We start from the raw sequence: 23,520 nt of genomic DNA, 5'->3' as shown, positions 1-23,520 counted from the left end.
GTTTAGGCCCGTATTTCACCAAATAGAAAGGCAAAATGTTTTTTCAGGGCACCAGAGACACAGCGAACTCAGCCAACAGCCCTCTCGGTGCGCTCCAATCCTTGGTACTCATCGTCATTAATGCTCTTGAAGAAAAGATATTGGCAAAAGGAATATTTTTGGAGCAAACAGAAAAATACTACCGCCGGATGTAATGTCAAAACGGCTTGTGATTTTTGAAGCCAAGTTCAAGTTACTACTGAAGAAAATTCAGACCTCACATTATAGACCACGAGAACTTTGACATGATTGCTAATCTGTTTTACCCTAGCTGCACCTTAAGGGCTCTCTTGCCCTTTGTATCTCAAGCTAATGCTTTAAACACCTTCTTTATCAATAAAATCGCTAAGATTCAGAATATTTCCCTGATCCCTCTTCACAACTTGTAGTGACCTTTCCCCACTTGATAGGGAGTCTCTGTACTCCCCATGTATTTGTTCTTGACTGCGTTTATTGGTCCTCTGTAGCTGCCTTGGGTTCCTCTATCCATATGTCTCTCTTATATATATAGGGTATTGGTGACCCCTCTCGCTAGGTGGCTCTCTTAGCTCTTGGGAGTTCTTTTGAGCGATCTGGCGGATTACAAACTTCGTGTTGCTTGGGCTCCCATAACCCCTCTGTTCCAGGTCTCTCTGCCCCTTGTAGGGGCTTATGGCGACCCGTCCTCCATTTTTGTTCTCTCCTTTCTCTGCCTCCCTCAGCCCTGGATAACCCAGATACCTTCCATTCCATTGGGTTTGTACCAGTGAGGCTGCGTCTCTTAGATAGCAGCGGTGTTCCTCCCCGCAGCTTGTAGGCTTTCCAGTCTGGATATGAGCAGTTTTTTTTTTCTGCTTGTTTCGGCACCTCTCTGCTCTTGGGCTTTCTCGCTTACAGCGGAGGATTCGCTCATCTCATGATCCTTGGTTTTGGCAGCGGTTTGTAGACACCAGGCCCACCATGTCCTCCGCATGGTAGCACTGTTTTACCCTTCTGACGTTGGTCCTTGTTACAGAGAAAGAGGGTGTGTGGATCGATACAACGGGATACATTAAAGATGGCCGCGGGTCTGGTCCTTGGGGTTAGCGGCTGTCTAGTTTCCTCACGCTTGCCGTGGACGCTGTCAGCGGGTCACGTGATTCAATTAAAGGACTGAAGACGCTCAGCTCGAAGCGTCGCTACTGTTTGGAGTGGCGCTCCGTAAGTTCGAATCTAGGGCTGTGCCTACAATTCTGAATCATTCATGTTATTCTGTCCTCATTCCTTTTCCTTCCAATTTTCTCCTTAGAATTCCTTTGCAAACTAACTTTCCCGCGAGACTCCCGAACCACCCATTGCTTTTGAACCACATCATCTCCCTCGCTCCTTACCATTCAGTCTCACGATCCACGAGTAGTAGGGATCACATCCTTCGTGAAAGAGTGAGTTCCCCTTCACTTACTGAGCATTAGTTTCCTCTCCTCTTCTGGTACTAATTCCTGTTCGCCTTATAGGGATCTACCGAATCCTCTGGTCCCAGACTCCTGACCAACATTCACTGCGAGTCAAACCCGCTCGCTCGTTCAAAGCCACACCCCATTAGGAGCCCATAGTAAGAACAATACAAACGTCCTCTCTTTGTCTGACACCCAACTTACCTCCTATTGGATACTTACCTGTCTTTCCATCTCTCTGTCGAAGTGATGATCCATTATTCCTGCGAGTAACTACCCATCAGAGTTCCATCCATTGAAGAAGTCTGCTCATCTACATCGCCCAGGGTTTTTTCCCCCAGAGGGTTTCCCTGGGGTTCGTGTTTCTCCCTTGCTGGTCTTTCATCTCCGGTGGGGGGGGAACAGGATCCTCCGGGTGGTCCTTGCTCACTGTACTTGCTGTTCTCGTTTTTGCTGCCAGACCAGGTTAGTGCCTTTTTATTTCGACAACTGATAATTCCAGATTACCAATTGTTGTCGATATCAATATCAGTTACCTTTAACAAGCACCTCCAGGTAAGGCTTACCTTAAGCTACTGTTGCCTCTCCGACTCTGCACTCTCCCGTGTCTGGCTGGTGGTGTCTCGCTGATGTGTCAGCCTCTGCCCGTGCCACAGCCGGCTCCGCTGTGCAGCGCGGTTTCGACCCTCAGTGACATGTTCATGTCAGAGGCTTGCCTCTGCTTATTGCTTCTTATCCTCTATTCAAGTGTAATCGTGCCTTCCTTCTCACTCTGTGAACAAAGAGGACTGTGTTGTTCATGTTCAGCTGTCAAGCCTATAGAAAGACCAGCATTTTCTTGAGCAAAACAGCCAAAGGCACTTTCAGTATTATCTTGACCCCCAGAGTTGAATATACCATCAGTTCCTTGAATTCCCAGGCATGCTGATAATACTTTTTTATTTATAGGGATTTCACCATAGGAATGGGAGTCCTTGTACCCTTGCAGGGAGTCACTGCCAATGAGGTCCCACTTTCCCAAAACCATAGGGAGGATTTTTATTTGCGAGTTCACCTCCCTAGCCTCAACTCAAAGGGGGTGCCTCCCCACAAGAAAAAAGGGACAAAGCCTTTGGATTGGTCACAGTGTGCAATAAAACCAGCATTTTTTTTTAAAGGTTTTTGCCAAAGATGCTTTTGGGAACAAGACATGTAGATCCTAACAAGCCAACAGTACCTAATATTTCCCAGCAACTTAACATGGCATGGTGCAGCACTAGGATCTGCAACCTATGGCTCGCGTGACATTTTAGAATACAATTCCCTTGATGCCTCACCATAGACTAGGCTGGTTACAGCTCATGGGAGTTGTATTTGAAAATATGTGGAGAGCCGAATGTTGCTGACCCCTAATGTACAATAACATACCAAACCTAACAAGATAAAAGCATTGCAAAGAAATGCAGAGCAAAACGAACATAGCTCTGGTTATCAAAGTACAACACAATATAATTATTTTTAAAGCACAGCATATCAGACAAAGCATTATGTTAACACATTATATCTGCATTTCAAGCATTTCCCAAATATATTAGAGTGGGTGCTTGGTGGAATGGGCATAAGAGAATAGGAACACGCCCAGCAGGTCATCCACAGCACTCCTGCCCAATCTACATACATACATATATAAAGAAAATAATGTACCTTGATAATATGTACATGTATTTTATGTGCAATAAAATAGTCCTACAATTTCAATGCTTTTATACAATTAAAACTTTCATTAGCTAAGTCATATATGATGTCATGTCATATATGATGTCATGTGTGATGCCATCAGTGATAAAATCACTGATGTCATATATGATGTAATTAGTGATGTCACCAGTGATGGCATCAGTGATGTAATCTCTGATGTCATCATCATTGTGGTCATATGCTGCACAAAACAAGGTGCAAGCTAAGGTAGCTTTGCCTGAATTGTCTGCCGGTTTTCAGGGGTTTTGTTACGTTAACTTTTGACCTTAACGACCCTGCAACAAAAGTTTTTTCCCTGAATTGCAAAAGTTTTGTTTTAATGTATTGCTCACCTTAACGTCGCTGCAACCAAAGGTTTTGTCACAATTTATTGTTCGCGCGAACGTGCCTGCAACTTAAGTTTTTTCCCTGCATACAGAACATTCAATATACAATTAATGTAATATATGCAGTCAACACTATAATTACTGAACCCAATAAAAGTGTTCTAGATGCTGCTTATTAGCTAAAGTGTAGGATGTAGTAGCTGTTAAATATGTCACTAGAAAATAGAGACTTCTCATTATAAAATGAAGATGAAATGAAGAAAACATAAAAACGCTGTCCTGCATTAATTTTCCAATAGAGAAAAAGTGCAGTTTTTGGAACAGCCACAGCATGAAAACCGCTGGCAGATTTGGACCAAATAACACGTACTTTAAGGAACTGGATCAAGCATGCACCCCCATACTAATGTATTGTACATGCTCCATGCCATGCAAGCAAAACTGGAAATGTACAGACTTATGATTAAGCGTTTTGTAAATTAGTAATACCATTGCTATGTCTATAATTAAGTATTTACTTTCTAATCTTTATTTCTTTTCTAACTGATTTTTTTGCATATAAACCAAACTTCGAGAGAACGCCATACTGATTGCAGGGAAATGTCTTGAGTGGGTCAAATCATTTTGCTACCTTGGGGTGATGATCTCTAGTGATTTGAGCTTGTCATTACATTTAAAACAGCAAACTATAAAGGCATCACAAATAAACGTCTCAATCCAGAGATTTGGGGCAAAATTGGGCAGATTACCCATGGATCACACCCTGTGAATTTACGCAGCTAAATCAACACTGCTGTTAACATATGGCGCGGCTGTGTGGGGTCATTATCAAACAACAAAAAAACAAATAACTGAAAACACATTCCTAGGGATCGTCATGGGTTTACCACAGGGCTTTCCAGGGCACATACTACACAAAGAACTTGAACTACTTTACGTAGAAGATCTCATAGCAATACAGCCTTTTATTTATTGGCTGTGTCTATGGGAGAGACCCCAATTATCAATAACTAGGGCTCTAGTGAAGGATCTCATGGCCACAAATTCCTGGGCTGCCTCGCCTTGGTTAAAGTATATAAAATCCTTTCTACAAGAGTTTTGCCTTGGTCATTTGTTTGCTGATGAGTCGCAGATAGGTAACACCACCAGAGGAGAGCTAACAAAGGCCTTCTACCCCCCAAATGGTAAAAATGAGGAACAAAAATGACTTGCAGAAACAAAGCATACAATTTTATTATCGTAATGTCACCTGTAGAATGGTATGGCTTGCATATGTCCAATGGTTTGTCTCCCCAATGGAAAGGGCAGTTATTATGGCCCTTAGAACAAATCTCTTGTTCATCGGAGAAAGGGTGCCCTCTTCACCAGCAAATCGCACTGTGAGAAAAAACTGTCCTAGCTGTGAGAGTGACACCCCTACCAAAACGGATTTTATAATTCCAGCACTAAGAACCTCCAAGATGTACAATCAGTACTTAAATTTGTATTGTCAGCCTCGGATTTGCCGATGGCCCATCAAGTGTATTTGTACACTGAACAGGTACTTATGTTACGTAAGGCCATTTTTATGTATTGATAAACGATTTTAGTATACTTTTGTGCACTACATGATTTTGAGTTTATCTAAATGTTTTGATTGTTGTAGTATTTTTATTATTTGTTCTTTGATGGGAATTTATATTTCTGAATAAAGTTTTATCACTCACTCAGTATATCTGCATTTCAAGCATATCCCAAATATATTAGAGTGGATGCTTGGTGGAATAGGTATAAGGTAATAGGAACATGCCCAGCAGGTCATCCACAGCACTCTTGCCCAACCTACATACATAAATATATAAAGAAAATAATGTACCTTTATAAATTAGTAATACCATTGCTATGTCTATAATTAAGTATTTACTTTCTAATCTTCAATTCTTAGATGAACAAGTTACTTACCCATGGTAACGTTCTTTCGACTGGATGTTCCTCCCTCGTATTACTTATCTTTGATATTTCCCAATATCCAGCTTGCTACCTCAGAAACCTTTTTTCAATAGAGGGTCCTGTGCGACGATGCCTGGTCCAGTCGATGTCCCTCGATGGCCTCCGTCTTGACGTTGACGTCACCACAGGTATAAGAAGCACGCGCAGTGCCCATTGGCCTCAGTTCCGTGTTGAGGAGTGGAGCACTGCCTTGTGTTCTACCGTTACTCCCCTTGAGAGAGCGTAGACTGCAACAGCAAGAGAAGTTTTACTGTGGGGTAGGTTGGGAGGGGAGATAAGGAACACGTGGGAGGACCATCCAGTCGAAGGAATGTTATCATGGATAAGTTACTTGTTCTTCAAATGGATTGTGTCCTCCCACGTATTCCTTATCTTTGATACACTCCCAAAGCAGTTTACATAATTTGGAGGAGGGAGTAAAATTTAATGTGATCATGTATGCAGAGAGTGCAATACTGCTGTTCCAAAGCCGAATCTTGGCTCGTGGAGGAGTATAGACTGTAGTATTTAGTAAAGATGTGCACAGAGGACCATGTGGAAGCTGCACATATATCTTTTATCGGAACTCCCCTATGCAAAGCAGGTGAAGTTGCAACACCCCTGGTCGAATGAGCTCTTAGATATTCTGGAGGGTCTTTACCGGCCAGTCTGTAACATTCTGATATAGTTAAGATAATCCATCTGGAGATAGTTTGTTTGGTGATGGCAAGACCCAATTTGTGACCTGAATAGCCCACAAATAATTGGTCATTCTGCCGCAGTTTTGCCAGTCTGGAAATGTAAAAGCTCAGTGCATGTCTAGGGTTGAGTCTGTGAAGTCCTTCTTCCTCTTTCGCCGGATGTGGTGGAGGATAAAAAGATGGTAATGTTATTTTCTGAGTAATATGAAACTCAGAAACAACCTAGGGGAGAAAGGTAGGCTTCACCCTTAGTACAAGTCTGTCTTTATGAAAAACGGTATGAGGAGGCTTGCAGGATAAAGCCTGTAGCTCACTGAAGTTAATGCCACTAAGAAAAAGTTTTTCAAAGTAAGAAGTCTTAATGTACAAGAATATAGAGGCTTGAAAGGAGCACCCATCAGAAAGTTTAAAACCAAGTTGAAATCCCACAGTGGGACGTTACAGGGGGTCAGAGGGTAAACATTAGTTAATCCCTTTAACAATTGTATTACCAGAGGAATCTTAAAATAGGAGACTTCCTCTGAAGTGCGCTTCAAAATAGAAAGCGCTGCCAGGTATCCTTTGATGGTACTAATCTGGAGGCCCAGATTTGCTAGATGTAATAGAAAAGATAACACCATCAGCGTATTACATGAGAAAGGATCAACATTCCTATCTCTACACCAACTGCAGAATTTATTCCAACAGCAGCGGTAAAAAGATTTGGTTGCTGGCCTTCTGGCGGAAAGCAAAACCTCCATTACGTCATCCAGGAGGCCCCAATCCTTTTATCACAGCCTCTCAGAAACCATATGTGAAGGCTGATAGTCCTGATATCCGGATGGGGAGCCCGACCCTCCTCTTGCGAGAGAAGATCCTCTCTTTGTGGAAGACGAATCGGATGGCAGGTGGACATGTCCCAAAGGTGCGTGTATCACGTCCTCCTGGCCCAGTCTGGGGCAATTAGGATCATGGATTTCCTGAACCTCCTCAACCCTCCTTATTATGTGAGGAATGACGGAGATTGGAGGAAACGTTTTGAGTAGTGGAAACTCCCAGTCCACCATGAACGCTTCTCCTATAGCTCCTCTCGGGGGAAATGCCATTGAGCAGTATAGTTCACACTTCCTGTGGGCACTGGTCGTGAACAGATCCACTTGAGGGGTTCGCGAAAGGGTGAAGATCTCCTGAAGGACTTCCTGAGCTAGTTCCCACTTGTGGGAGACTGTGCTCTGCCTGCTCAGAGCGTCCGCCGTCGTGTTCTTCTCTCCGGCTAAATGAACTGCCAATAGATAGATTCCTTCTTGTATTGCCCAGAACCAGAGCTGCATTGCCTCTCTGCACAGTGGTAGTGACCCTACACCTGCTCTTTTGTTGAGGTAGTACATGGCCACTGTGTTGTCCATCATTATTAGGACATTCTTTCCCCGTACAGATGGCAGGAAGACATTCAGCGCTAATCTGATTGCCCTCAGCTCCAAAAGGTTGATATGTAGTTTGGACTCCGATGGAGACCAACAACCGCTGATGGTCAAGTCGTTGGTATGGGCTCTCGACCCCGTGAGTGAGGCGTCTGTCACTACTGTTATCTCCAGCCATGGTTGCCAAAAACGGTTCTCCGATCAAGATGTTCTCCCGACAGGCCCACCACTGAAGATCCAGTGCGACTCTGTTTGGGATTTGTAGGAGATCTGGCATCCTTCCTGAGAATTGTGACCACTGTGTCCTGAGAGCCCATTGAAGAGATCTCATTCTCAGGGAAGCCTCTGGCACCAGAAAAAATGCAGGATGCCATGAGGCAGAGCAACCTCAGAAAATCGAAGGCCAGTAGACGCTGGGCATTCTGGGATTTGGTCACCATCTGCAGAATGTCTTGAGCCCTCACATCTGGTGGCGAGGCTTTTGCAAGGGATGCATCCAGGACTGCTCCGATGAATTGGAGTCTTTGTGCTGGTATCAAGTGGGACTTCTTGAAGTTGAGGGAGAAGCCCAGCCTGTGAAAGGAGTGACTGGTGGAGTTGAGATGTTTCAGGCCCCGTTGTGGAGAAGAGGCCGTGATCAGCCAATCGTCTAGGTAGGGGTAGACATGAATCCCCCTCTCCTGAGACTCACTGCCACCACCGTAATTAGCTTGGTGAAAGCCCTTGGGCGGAGGTCTGCCCAAATGGCAGAACCCGAAACTGATAATGAGAACCGCCAAAGGCGAACCTCAGGTACTGTCTGTGCTTGTGATGGATCGGCACATGAAAGTAAGCATCCTGAAGGTCCAATGATACCATCCAAGCCTGAAGCTGCAGGGCCTGAATGATCTGAGAAAGAGTTACCATCTAGAACTTGTTCTTCCTGAGGAACTTGTTCAAGTCTCTTAAGTCCAAGATGGGTCTCTGGGTCTCATTCCTCCATCCTTTTTTGGAATTAGAAAATATGGGGAGTACCAACCCTTGTTCCTTTCTGCTACAGCCACTGGTCCTATAGCACCCATCTCTAGCAGGGTTAAAATCTCCTGCATAAGGAGCGAATCTGGAACTTTCAAAGAGTTGTTCCCCAGTGGATGACTTAGTTTTTTGCAGGAAAGGTAGACAGTAACCTTGGGCGACTGTTTCCAATGCCCACGCATCTGAAGTAATAGCCTGCCATTCTGTCAGATGCTGTAATAACCTGCCTCCTACTGCTGTCTTGTGTACGAATACCTCAGAGAGGTTTTGGGGCGGCTGAAGCAATGGCTGAAGTTAAAGCAGCTGCTGCTGTTGCGGTCTTAGTACCTCTTCCCTGTCCACCACGGGGGAATCTTTTATGTCCTCTTTTAGCTGGCTGTCCACTTCCCCTTCCGAATGAGGAATAATAGCGAAAGGACCTACCCCTCCAGGCCGCACCTGTGGGGCGGTTTGGAGTTTGCCTTTTTGAAGCTCCAAGGGATTTGGCCGCCAACTTGGAAGTTTGCAGCTTCTCCAAACTCTCATCAGCTTTATTTCCAAATATATGTGTGCTGTCAAAGGGCATGTTGAGAAGTCTAGATTGTACGTCTGGGGCAAATCCTGACTTCCGCAACCACGCAAATCTGAGTATCAGTGTGCTAGCCACCATAGCTCTGCTGATGCTGTCAAAAGATTTGAGAACAGTCTGGAGGGATTTGCACATAGCGCCTTTCCCATCCTTAACAATGTTAAGGAAACCGTCTCGTTCCCCCCCTCCGGGGACATGGTCAGCCGCCATAGAAATGCATTCCCAAATGGTGTGGGTAAATCTTGCTAGCCTGCCACGTAGCATTGGCAGATTTTAAAGCCTTACTGCCGGCAGAGAAAACCTTCTTGGCCATGGCATCATAGCGTTTATCATCTCTATCCTGCGGTATCATGGGATAGGCATATTGTCTACCTGAGGAAGTGGCTGCCTGCACTACCAGGCTTTCTGGTGTAGGATGATTTGAGAGGTACAGAGGGTCAGAACTAAAAGCTCTGTATTTGGCTGTTAGTTTGTTATTTACGGCTGGGACAACCTCGAGTGTTTCCCAATTGGAAGTCCCTCTCTTCTGCAAAGCCTGATGGAAAGGGACAATTGGGTCCTCCTGAGGTCCTTTGTCTAATATATCTGTTAAATCGTCCTGTTCAAAAACAGGCGTGGGTCTGGACCATTCCATATACTCCATGACTCTTGTCATGAGCTGTCTGTATATTACTTCAGCATGATCCCCAGGATTTGCCTTTCCAAAATACATTTCAGAAGAAGTATCAATACCACTCGCTTCATGAAGACAATCTTGCAAATTCTTCATGCGAGATTCTTCGGATATAAGTTCATCCGGCACAGATAATGTCCCATATTGCAATCCAAAGGTTCTTTCTTACTCAGAGGACTCTCCTGCTTCTTCATAAATTGAAAAAAAGTACTCTGTACGTGGTTGTGGTGTATACATGTTTTCAAATGAAGTAGGTGTTATGGAAGTCATAACAGGAGCCGAAATCGTCGATGTCAACACAAGTGCTGATGGCTTCGATGGATTTGACGATGGCGTTGATGACTTCTTCGTTATCGTCGATGTCTTCGACTAATGTGTCGAAGGGATTGACACATGCGGCGCCGAGGACGTCGACACTCAAAGCCTCAATGGCTTCTCCATCGGTACCGGCGCTGATGGCGTTGAAGATGCACTTTTCGGACCTGTTGTATAGATTTCCTTCGGCATCGATGACGTTGGTTATGTTTTGAGGAGGCTTTCTCTCGACTCGACGGATGAGATCGCTCTCGAGGAGGTTCGACTGCCGGGTCTGAAGACGCACAGCTCTTGTGCTTCTGAGGTCTTTCGACTGGAGCAGCACCTCTAGGTGTTGTCGAGAGGGGGCAAGGCCGCGTTCTCGAACACCTTCATCATACAGAGTCTAAACTCATCCCACTGAGCCGGGGTACTAGATTTCGAAGGGCAAACGACCCGTTCGATGATGAGGAATGATGGAAACCACTTCTCGAACGGGAGCGTTTAGACCTCTTACGACGAGGAGACGTTGGTCTCGACTCGTCTGACGATTTACGTTTAGAATGTGTAGAAGGGGATTTTTTAGGGTTACCTCTCGCCAACTTCCCTCTGCGTTCTCTCAAGGCGTTGTCCCTCATCGACAGCCAGTCCTCACACTCCGAACACGGGTGGTTTAACCCTAAACACCACAGGCAGATCCTGTGCGAGGCTGTCATGGACATTTTAGCACCGCAGTCCCAGCACTTAAATCCGGACCGAGGAGTGGACGACGCCGATGATGAAGCCATATTGCGTCGGAAACTCAATGAATTTTCGAAGAAACTCAAAGAATATTTCTGACTAGGAACTAGGTGTTACGTTACCGAAGCTGTGAAGCGTGGAAAAAAGGAACTGAGCCCAACGGGCGCTGTGCGTGCTACTTATACCTGCGGTGACGTCGACGTCAAGATGGAAGCCTCCGAGGGACATCGACTCGACCAGGCATCGACGCACAGCACCCTCTACTGAAAAAAAAATTTCTGAGGGAGCAAGCTGGATATTGGGAAATATTAAAGATAAGGAATACATGGGAGGACACAATGCACAGTGCACACAGGCACGTCATTTCTTTTGAATGTGATTATTTTTTATGAACCATGTCATTTAGAAAATAATGTATTCATGTAATGTTATTACAGTAAGGTGAAATGCACATTTAAATGTGAACATTGACTATTTCCATAACACTATTTTTTTATTTTTACTACTGCATAAACTTATTATATTATGTTTGAAATAACTGAAATAGATTTAACACAATCAGGTACTTTCTCTGCAATGAAGTATTGTAATTGTTTACTAATACAAGGAATTCAAACCATTTGTATAACATTACATATTTGTATTTTAAACTTTATAAGTTGATAAGTTCTACAAATGAATGCAGCACATGTAATCATATCATACTTCTGTATCAGTGTATTGTTGCATGTCATGGTGTTATTATTTGAGGTGTAATAAAATAAAATATGTAGCAAAAGAGGTTAACGCAAATATTCCAACTTATTTAATCAGTAATTTCACATTTTATGTCATTATTGATCTCATCGATGATGTAATTAGTCATGTGACCAGTGATGTCATTAGTTATGTCATCTGTGATCATTGTGCTCATACACTGCGCAAAGAGGGGGCTGATAGTTAAGGTGGAATTCCTTGAAAAGGCCTTCAGCCATGGCCAGTCACCACAGTGGAACATGTTGCATAGTTTCTTGAGGTCTCACTAGCTATGCACTAATATCTTTCTTTTGGGCCCACTAGCCATGGACACAGGAAATGTCAAACCACTACTTTGTAACCGGACACCTGTTGCCCACTGAGAGAATGAGAACACAGTCTGCACACCAGGTTGTATCAAACATTCCGTATGACTGATAGATATTTAATGAGGTGCAGAGGAGAAAAACACTACCTTGACACTAGGAAGTGGTACAAAACAAGAGAAAGAAAGTGTCCACGGGCTGTGGATTACTCGCGTCCCCTGCACACTCAGGTTAATGCAAAAGGCAATCAGTTAATTAAGACATAAGGTTATGTAATACTCATGGAGATCTAATTAAATAATATATTTGTATAATGTAGTTGAAACTGCTTTCAAAGCAGGAAAGGGTAAGTCAAAGTTTAGTTGAAGTATAGGGCTAGGTAATTAGGTAATGATTTCTTAGATGCTTTCTTAATCTGTACAAATAATAATCATGTAATCACTTGGTTATCGATTTCTACAAACAAGTATCCAATTTATCAATACATGCCAGTCTACATTCAGCAATATTGCCAATTGTTGATCGTCATATAGTGACATGTCTTCAATCAAACAATATATACATATTAGGTACACTAGAGGCCTAACTACTGTTCCAATGGCTCAACGCGTTTCGGGAAGTAATTTCCCTTCTTCAGGAGCAAAGTATTCAATGTTATCAACTGTAAAGTTCATATGTTCAAAATCAAAATTCTTCCGAGCAATGTGCTTCCCTCTAAAGAGCAAATTACAGAAAATGGGAATAGTTTTAGTGCAATGTTCACCAATGTCAATAATCATGAAGATTTGTGGTTTTTACAACTGAAAAATCCCTACCTCTCATTGGTGCCCCATAGGTTCTTAGTCAAAATTCCAATTGTTGTCCCCTCGAGTGTGGTGGATTAGTCCAAAGTAGTTTCTTAGGTAGCTGCAGCTGGTGACTCTACAGAGCAAAATTTGTATATGCTAAAGACTAACAAGTTGCACATATTGTGGTGCCAACTATCATGGTACCAACTAAAGATCAAATGGTCATTCGAGTATACTTACCTTTGAAGGCTATTCGAATGATCATTTGATCTTTAGTTGGCACCACGATATCTGCAACTTGTTAGTCTTTAGCATATACACATTTTTCTCTGTAGAGTCACCAGCTCCAGCTACCTAAGAAACTACTTTGGACTAATGATTTGGACGAAAGAACATGATTATTATTTGTACAGATTAAGAAAGCATCTAAGAAATCATTACCTAATTACCTATAAAAATAACTCCTTTTGTGGTATATTAGCCCTATACTTCAACTAAACTTTGACTTACCCTTTCCTGCTTTGAAAGCAGTTTCAACTACATTATACAAATAGATTATTGAATTAGATCTCCATGAGTATTACATAACCTTATGTCTTAATTAACTGATTGCCTTTGGCATTAACCCGAGTGTGCAGGGGACGCGAGTGATCCACAGCCTGTGTACACTTTCTTGCTCTTGACCTGTTGCCCACTGCCCAGTAGATGTAGGCACTGCAGATGTGAAACCTTTTTTTCGTACACCTTATTCCTGCGATAATTTCACAGTAATAATTTCCAATAACTGAAATTCCTGCGGTAGAGTGGTGTTTCGCCGGTTACCACGATAATGGGAAAAATTGCTCAGAATCAAAAAGTCTTCCATGTCCTCCCAGTGACTCAACATGTGCCCCCTTCATTTTTCCAGGCCCCCTCACTCCACTTAACAGCTTTTTCCCTCCCTAAGCCTCTCCCATTACCCCTATCACTCATTGCTTCGTGAGACGCACATGTTTTTCTGAGCGGGTCTTGCACCGTTGTTGCTGTAAACTTGTGAGATTCCCATGGTCTTCCCCGTAAACCAAAAATGTCCTACCCGTAATTGGCTCCCCAACCCACCACCCAAACTTCACATGGTGTCTTCTTTCCCACTCCCAACTTCTAGCCTGCTGTGATTTCTATTGCTATTTATATAGCGCCTATGGCCAGGCCATCTAATGTTTTCTTAATAACTTTTTCATTTTTCTTTAACAAATTGTCACAAAAAATTCCAGTTTGCGTGGGTCCTTGACAAACCTTTGGTTTAGAAAATGTTATCCAAATCCATCCAGCAAGTCAAACATTATTAGCACCAAAACCGATATAAAGGTTTTAAGACACAGTGCGCACCTCATTCTCTTTTGAATATTTGAAAAATTACTGGATGGATTTACCTCTAACCAGTCAAGGAAATTAAGTAAATGATTTATGCCCAAATTGTTCCTTATTTGGTCCAAATGTGCAAAGCAGGTTTCACCCTAAGGCTCTTCAAAAACTGCACTTTTTCTCTATGGGAAAATGAATGCGAGTAGGCTAAAAACAGCATTTTTATGTTTTCTTAATAACTTTTGCACTTTCTAACTAATTGTTGCCATAATGTCTAGGGTATTGGGGCTCTTGACAAACATTTTATTTAAAAACTTTAATCCAAATCCATCCAGCGGCTCAAAAGTTATTATCCTCGCTCAGCCGCCTTGCTGTAAAAAGCACCAAAGCTCATAAAGGTTTTAAAGATCAGGGGGCACCCCCTTTTGTCAATCTACCCCAGACCAGTCAGGAAATGTAAGTCCACGCTTTGTGCCCAAGTTGTTTCTTATTTGGTCCAAATATGCCTGGTGGTTTTCGTGCTACGGCTGTTCAAAATGTGTGCTTTTTTTCTATGGGAAAATAAATGGGTTAAAAACTGTGAAACTGTGCTGTTTTGTTTGCTTGCAAACGTTTTCATGTTATAATACTTTGTTCCCAAAATGCGGCGTTTGGGGGGTCCTTGACAACCTTTATGTTTTGAGATTTTCATTCAAATCCATCCAGCAAGTCAAATGTTATTAGCAATAGACTTTGGGAGAAAATGGCTGGTTTTCATTTTTGAAATGCCTATCAGCTTCTCAGCTGCAAAGCACCATGGGAGATATCTCTATATTTTCCATCAAATATTTTTTTTTAAATACTGGACGCCATAACATCAGACCCCAAAAGGATCACGAGTCAGCACTTCGTGCTCAAGTTGGTTCGGACGTGGTCCAATTTCATCCAGCGGTTTTCACTGTGTGGCCTGGCAGAAATTGCCCTTTTTTGTCTATGAGAAAATGAATGGGACGAGGCCGAAAGACTTTTTCTTGTTTTCTTAATAACTTTTTAAATTTTTTAATGAATCTTTCCCAAAATTGTCAGCAGAATTTCAGCCATATTCATCATACGAGTGAAAGGTTATCAGCAATTATTTATTTTTGTATTTCCTATGGAACTCACCACTCACCTTAACTATATTGCAGCGATACATGCGTTTTGGACTTCAGCTGGTTAGGAATCCTGCTACCTGCCTGAGAGTAGTTTCTGGCTATAGAGAATATTTGCATGACCCCTTGCAAGTCTTACATTGGCTGCCATCAAACAACAGTTGAGTTTAAAGTACTCTCCCTGGTTTTTAATGTTAAAGGACTGCTTTGCCCACACGCCTCTGACCAACTTCAGCTATGCTTAGTCCCACACCACCTCTAATCATTTGTGCCTTTAAAGGAAAAATAAGACCTGGCTCGTTTCTAAAGATGATTAATGGGTTGCCCAATTCTCAACTGTTTTGTTGCTCTGATCTCAGGGCCTTGCTACACCTGGGTGAGTGTATACCCTATGCATTTTTTAAATAGAAGTTGGTTACAAATTATTATGCATTTCACTTGAGAGGATGAAGGGACATGATAAACATCAAAAACATGTATTCTTTGCAAAGAAGAAAATAGTAAATGGGGACGTAGTTATGAAACACCGGTCAGGTTCAACTGTAACAATCATGAGCAGAAGCATCAAGGTGCCGAATCCCCCTTTTTTAATACATTGAACCAACACTGGCTGGGCGTCATCTCCAGCAAAACAGCGTTCAAGAGCTCTCGTGGCCCACCACCTCCTCCCCCTCTACTAAGAAACTAGGCCTTCAACATGCACTGGAGTGCCTTCTAAAGAACAGCAGGAAAGACCAGATTGTCAGAACACTTGGGACCTGATTCACAGATCATTTTCCAATGGGATTGCGCCATTATAAAATGCTTCTGTGAATCAGGCCCTTAGTAGTTGATGTAATCAGCTTCCTCTACTTGCTAAGCTCAATGAAGTGGCACAGCGAGTAGAGCGCTTGCTTTGACATCGGTGCAGGTTCGAATCCTGGCGGGGCCAAACTCAGCCTTTCGTCCTTTCGAGGTCGATAAATGAGCACCACACACCGTGGGTAATAATAAGCAGCCCTCAGATACTTAAATTATTATTTATTATTATTAACATCTTCCCTGCCTGCAAATTGGCCAATTCGTCATCTGACATTGGTCCACAAAACCAACCCACGTCGTCCTGTTGTGCTGGCCATTTGGGCATGCTCTGCCTTCTTTTAAGGGCCTGTGACTATGGACGCGTGTTACAGAACACCCCTTTGATGTGTCTTGTAATATTTAATGATATGCCCTATTGCCGATACTTGAATACTTAAGGTACATTTGTAACAATGGAAGCATCTAAGCTCCATCTTACAGGAGAGCATACACTTGTGGTTGCTTTTGTGGTTTACCAGCTCGTAGAATGTCTTACCAATATCACAGAACCCCGCTAAAGCACTGAACATCCCCCGGGGAAAGGCCTTCTGACGGGCGAGAAGGCAGTGTTGTCCACTGGATACCAGAGTGATGACCACAGGAGACATCTGAAAAAAACACACAGAATTAACTATCAATTATCAAATGAGTCCATCACATTGATCACGTAGTTATAGATGTAACCAGGAAAACCTGAAATGTGAACTCCCACAGGGTATCCAGTGTTTTTATCGACCGATATTCAATGCAGATCTTCTTACCAAATGTTTGCTGCAAAACTTAGATGGTTGGTTTAGGTGAAGCAATATTGGATAGGGCGATGGGAGAGCAGTGGTCAGCCTCCACCCCCTCCATATTGCAGGCAAAAAAAGGGTAACAATTCTGCAATAAAAAAATCCACGGAAAGACATTGGTCAGAAAAGAACACGCCGAACCCTTCCACAGAAAGAAATTCTCTCCTACCTCATCTGTCCAACTAACCACCCTGGCAGTTTTTTTTCAGTCGTTGATTCAATAAGGGGATGTACGTTGGTTGCAGTCTAATCCTGATGGATGTGGATGCTAATATTGGGCAGTGCTTTATTTTGTCAAAGGCAGGGGCCGCAGGGAGAGTGCATCCTCTGCCGAGTGAGCCTGTTCGTTCACTGTACCCCAGCTGCCAGAGACTCCATCATATGCCCTTCCCTGTCTCACACTGGGTTGCTTAGCATGGAGGAGAAACGCCCATGGAGCTGGGAAGCCATGGGTTGTTACCATATTTAACAGGGTATTCTGGGAAAGCATCCCTTGAAAAAGCCCTGTATCAATACACATTTTCTGAATAATGTTAACCAAAACACATAACACAGTTGAAAGGGTACAGAACAGAACAAATTAGGGAATGGTGGCCGATGAGAGTGGGGAAGGCGGCAGGGATAGAGTGCAAAGCACCTTCTTCCATTAAGGACAAAGGAGGAATACAGACAACCTTTAAGAAACAACCACATTTAGATGGTATTGCTCGGAAACACGTTTTAGAAAGATCTTTTCACAACATGGAACCAAACATTCTAATGAGGTTTTCAAAGTAGCCCACAAACATGCAAAGAATTTCGAATGAAATAAGTTCTATCAAAGTTTACTTCAAGCATAATTATTGTGGATCTATCAAAAACCTGATTGAATTTTGAGACAGGGCTATAGACCTGACCTACTTAAGGGGGAATGGGAAGCCCTTTGAACCTGGGGCAAAATGCTTACCAGTTTTCTTGCCAGAACCAGTCCTGCTCCAGAGGTGGGGTGACTGGCAGCAACTTTTAAGTAACACTCAATATCACCTAATAACTGCTACACCCTGTTCTGGTCATTTTGTTCCTCTTTTCAGAACTACAGCACTCATAAGTCATTCTGGCGGAGGAGGGAAGGAGCAACCCAACAGCGAGAGAGCTGGTGGTGAACAGAAGGGGCGTAGTGTGGTATGCACTGCAGACCAGCAGCCTGGAACTCCAAAACACAGGCTGTGAGACAGGTATGGTGACAAGAGAGACACAGACTCAGAAGGAAAGATTTCAAAAACTTTATTTAAAGTTTCAGGGTTGGTGTAATACCTAACTGATCCTAACTCTAAAGGGGTGTTTCCCTGAATGATGAGTCTAAGGGCTGTTGATGTCTGAAAGTCCAAATAAAAAAGCCTGTCTGTGTCTAAACCTATGCTTGTCCTCACTCTATGCAAAAACATATCTTAGGGGTCTCTTGTCAAAAATGAAAAGTAGTGATTCAACAGAAAAATAGGAAAACCAGTGTTGTTTTCGGATGGCTTTCCAGGCGTGCCAAAATGAGTTCAATCAAACAGGGCTGCTTGCAAGGCCTTCACCACAGGGTCCTTGCAGCAAACTAAAATACCTTCAGTGTCTTTGAGTTCTTTGGGGTTCCCTTCCCCAAGCTTCAACTTATTCAAGTTTCAAACACCACAAAAGAAATGTATCACAGTTACCTTTTTAAGCTTCTCAGGTTCCCTTCCCCAGACTTCAATCCTTTCAACACTATAAAGCAAACCAATAAGTCTCCAACTTGGCCCAGACCTCTTAGGGTCCCCTTTCCCAAGCTCAGGCCCCTTCCAGCTTTCAAACACAAAGTCAGTTGTTTTGTCAGGATGTACTTTGATTTTTTAAGTAGGCCTCTCTGGGTTCCTACCCCCAAGCACAGGCCTCTTGCAACTTTCAACAAAAAACAAAATATATCACAGTTAATTTTAGGTTTCTCAGGGGCCCTTCCACAAGCTTAGGCCCCTATAGTTCCAAACACAAATTCAGCTGGTTAGGATATGCCTTTTCCTAATTTACAGCTCCTCTTACATACACTCTTCTCATGGGGTAGAATCAGAGGCTTTCGAAAACACCATGCTCTTTGCCCATCTCTTTATTTCTTACTTTCACTTTCTTTGGTACCTTTTACCTTCAGGTATTTAGCATGCACACTTGCATTGTCTTTAATTCCTTTCCCTTTGTTGTGCACACTTGCATTGTTCTTTTCCCCTCTATACTTCTTCTGTGCCTCTTGTACCTTCCTACTTTGTTGTGCTTCTTGCACCATTCTATTTCACTCACATATGTCTTTGTTGGTGCACCCTTGCACTTCTTTTCCTTTGCCGTGTGTCCTGGCACATTTACACTGTCACTTTCCTTCTCAGTGCTCACTCGCACCTTTTCCTTACTTTTCTTTCGCACCACTTGCCCTCTCTTGACTTTCTCGTACACCCATGCATTCTCTCTTACTTCTGTCCGCTTTAATTTTACATCCGGGCCGCTTGCCCTTTCTTTCAAATCTATTTACTTTCTGCCCTCTTTATTTCTGTGCCACCATTTCTCTCCCGTTACTTTCTTTGATTTATTTTCTCTTTTTGTACTTTCTGCATCTTGATTTCCGCTTTGTGCCGCTTTATCAATCTTTCTTTTTCCTCCCTTTCCCGCTCCAGCCACCTGCATACTCCTGAGTTTCTCTCTCTGTCATGCGAAACTCACTGGGTAGTGTAGCGCTTGCAATGTCTCTTCGGGATACTTTGGGCCGAGGTCAGGGTCTGACCACCTGCCCATCAGATACCCTTGGGCCCGACACACAGCCCAAGGGAACAAGCAATTGCACAGACTGTGCCAGCAGGGTCCCAATTGCCTCGCTCCGGCTCTCACGAGAGATGGCTCCCCAGCCACGCTGCAGCCCTCCTCGCACAATGGGCCAGCGTTGAAGCATGCCACTCTCCTCTGTATCCTCCTTCCTGCAGCTGCCAGCTTTGTGGCTTCTCTGGTCCAAAGTGCCTCTCCAGCTTGCTCGTCCTTCTGTATAAAACCACACCTTTTATAGTGAAAAAAACAGTCAAGTGGGGTCAGGTGTAAATGGTCACTATCAATTGCCTGACCCTGCCTGGCTCTATTAGTGGGACAACTCGAGTTCTTTCTAGGCTAGGTTGCCCTTATTTTCCCCATGGTATTCCTATGGGTAATCTTTACTGATCTTAGTTGCTTCTTCCTCATCTCAGTATTTGTTGGAAATGGGGAGAGGGAGACGTGGGGAGATTGGAGATACCCCATAAAGGCTGAGGGAGAGTAGGTTGGGGTATTTTTGGGACTGGGGGAATACCATGTCTCGCCACTGGGTATCCTCCTCCCAATCCTTTGAAACCTTCCAATCAGATGATCCTCCCTCGCTTGTCCACCCCCAGGGTTTGGATCCAAAAGCGATGGCCCTTCCCTGGCCACCTTAATGGAAGATCCCAAGGGAGTGGGTGGGAGAATACCATCAGGTTTCTCACAGCGCCTTAATACTTTGATAGACGGTGTTTGTCAAGGGCCACCATCGCCAAACTTCTGCAGACCTGCGTTTGAGGAGGGGACTGGGCTTAAGCAGCATTTTAAAGCCTCACACATGTATGGCATGAACCTGGAGGGAAAAACAGGCTGACGACTGGCCTGGGGAACCAGGTGTGTGCCAGGACTAATGGGAGGGGAAGGAGGAGCATAAAAGGGGAAAAAGGAAACAGGGCAGTGTGGGTTGTTTGGGCAAGGTCAAGGGAGGAGAATGAGGACTGAAAGACCAGGCAGAGGAAGGAAGGTACAGCAGAGCATGGAGGAATATTAAAGAGTGTGTGTGTAAGATGAGGTACTGGTTGGCGAGAGAAAGTGGTACGTGGGTGTGAGTGTATATCTATGTTGGGGAGGGTGAGTGAATGAGACTAAGTGGGAGTGAAGGGCAGTATGTGAGGCTAAATGAGAAAGGTGACTGAGAGACTAAAAGGATGGTGACTGTAGAAGAAGGAGGGATGGAGTGTAGTGTGGAATGATGAGGGGAGTGTAGTAGAGTGGAGCGAGGAGAGTACTAGAGTGAAGAGGGGAGAGTAGAGTAGAGTAGAGAGAAAAGAGTAGTACTGTGGAGAGGGGATAATAATAGAGGGGAGAGTAGTAGAGTGAAGAGGGAGAGCAGTAGAGTGGAGAGTAGTAGGAAGGACAGTGGAGAGGAGTAGAGAGGAGAAGAGAGTAATAGTAGACAGAGGAACATCAAGGGACAGAGAGAGAAGGAGGAGGGACGGAAAGAAAGAGGAAAGGTGGAGGAAGAGAAGGGAGTGGAAGAGATACAAGGGAGAGGAAGGAGAGAACATACGGGTGGGGAGTAAAAGAGCGCAAGAGGTAAGAACCAAGTGAGACCTAGGTGATTGAAAGGCACCACTTCTTGTAATCTTTTCTTATTATGGGTCCCTAGGTTAGGATCCACCTACGAATTCTCAGAGGAAGCAAGACAGATAATCCAATTGCTTTCAGGCCCTCACTGTTAGCCTGCCAGATCCTAGATAGTAGAGGTTCCTAATCTCTAGTGACCACCTTGGGATTTAGGGGCACCTGGACTAGGGAAGGAAAGATCCATGGGAGATGAGAGAGTGACGATCCTTAGTGACACGCTATTCAAGGGACACATGGCACGCACCCTGATAGTTGTGGCCAGAAGCTGCATAGCACAGGGTTGATTGATTGATAGTTTATTTGTATAGCGCCTATACACATTGTGTTTCAAAGAGCTTCAAGGTAGGGAGGGAACAGGGAGAATACAGTGACATTCTTGCAAGTCCTTGATATATTTAAGAATGTGAAATTAATTACCATGCTCGTCCTGGCAACATTTCAGATAGTGCAAGAGCTTCAACAATGATAAGGAGTGGAAAGGAGAATGCAACAGACAAGCGGCTACCTTACTAGACCTGGCGACAACTGACATAGTGCTGGAATTTTACAAGAGGTGGGGGGGGGGGAGAGACAGGGAGAAGGAGATGAACAAAACAAGCAACTATCGTACTAGGCCTGACAACATTTCAGGTAGTGCTGAAGGAGAAGAGGAAGGAAGAAACAAGTGAGGGAGGGAGGAGACAGACAAGTTGCTATCATACAGTTCGGAGACCATATGATAGAGTAAGAGCTTAAACAATGATAAGGAGGGGAGGGTGAGTGGGAAGCAGAATGCGACAGACAAGCAGCTACCTTACTAGGCCTGACGACAATTGAGGTAGTGCTGGAATTTTAAAAGAGGTGAGGGAGGTTACAGGGGCGGGGGGGACAGGGAGAAGGAGATGAACAAAACAAGCGACTATCGTACTAGGCCTGATGACATTTCAGATAGTGCTGGGGGGGAGAGGGAGAAAGAAACAAGTGAGGGAGGGAGGAGACAGACAAGCTGCTATCATACAGGTCGGCGACAATAATGATCAAGTAAGAGCTTAAACAATGATAAGGAGGGGAGGGGGAGTGGGAAGGAGAATGCGACAGACAAGCTGCTATCATACAGGTCAGGCGACATTTCTGATAGAGTATGTGCTAAGGATATAGTGAGTGGGAGGGAGCAGAGGAGAGACAAGGGGACAGCAAGAAGGATTCAGAAAAACAGACATCTCAAGCAAGCAACAGGGAGGGAGGAAAATAAGTAGGCAGGTGTACAGACATCACAAGAAAAAACAACAGGGGGGGGGCGAGATCCAACAGGCAGGCATAGAGTCCCCCAGGAAAACACAGTCAAATCTGAAACTAGGCTAAATGTATGAAAACACAGGCAAATTTGAACTAAGCTAAATGCATGAAAACAAAGTCAGCTACGAAATAAGCTAAATGCATGAAAACACAGCCAAATTTGAACTAAGCTAAATGCACGAAAACACTCTCAGATACGAACTAAGCTAAATGCATGAAAACACAGCCAAATTCGGTTGGAAGAGAGCCACAGCCCCCACAGAAAAGGAATGGGTCTTAAAAGCCTGGGCCATATACAACATGGAGTACTTGATGCACTTCATGGATGAGACGCAAATAAGTATTGAAGGGGCCTGGCTTCCATTTTTTTTAGAAGTATATACACTGAATAACCTCGAGAGACATACCGTTGCATATAAGTGTTTAAAACCAGGAGTGAGCCCACATTGAACTCTAACAGGAATGTGTGAGGGTGGGGGGAGGGTTGGAATGAATAATCTGCATATTTCACTGAAAGAATGGTTGTAATGTTGTTCTTTGCTTAAGTATACTATGAGAAAATGATAATAAAACTCAATTTGGAAAAAAAAACGTTTGAATAAAAACTATCTTGGGGAGTTGGTCTGTTCTTGAAGCCATCCGTGGCAATTTCCATTTTGGTGGGTGATTGAATCCAGTCCAGCTACAAATGGTTCAGACAGAATTGTGAGATTTAAGTTATTGTATTTCAGTGAGCATGACAAAAACTCCTTAAGGGCTAACAATATACAGTTTGTTATTTGCACTTTATTTACTATAATATTCTATTAACAGGCCTCTGAAATGGCATGGAATGAAAATAAAGGTTCAGGTAGAAAAAATGATGGATAACAATATTTTCAAGCCATATTACCAAGTGTCCAGTTGGTAGAGTGCTGGCAAACTGTTCAAAAAGGCCATGAAGTGTTGTTAACTACCAGTTTTGCTCTGTTTTCCTGATCTCTGCCTCCCGGTTAACTAACA

At 43.6% G+C, this 23,520-nt stretch overlaps 1 protein-coding gene across 3 annotated transcripts in view; it reads right to left on the bottom strand.

The window, feature by feature from the left end:
* The window catches only part of NUDT13 (nudix hydrolase 13), a 1,386,901-nt gene that overhangs the window by 127,407 nt on the left and 1,235,974 nt on the right, over positions 1-23,520 (bottom strand). For all 3 annotated transcript variants that reach the window (XM_069610536.1, XM_069610534.1, XM_069610535.1), the window contains one exon: positions 16,533-16,644. In XM_069610536.1, the coding sequence (XP_069466637.1) occupies positions 16,533-16,644 (112 nt within the window). The remainder of the gene's footprint in view (positions 1-16,532; positions 16,645-23,520) is intronic.

The sequence above is a fragment of the Ambystoma mexicanum genome, chromosome 8, assembly GCF_040938575.1.
Source record: "Ambystoma mexicanum isolate Mex_15411 chromosome 8, UKY_AmexF1_1, whole genome shotgun sequence".
NCBI lineage: Eukaryota > Metazoa > Chordata > Amphibia > Caudata > Ambystomatidae > Ambystoma > Ambystoma mexicanum.
The sequence above is the reverse complement of the archived record's forward strand: the minus strand, read 5'-3'. Positions and strand labels throughout refer to the sequence as shown.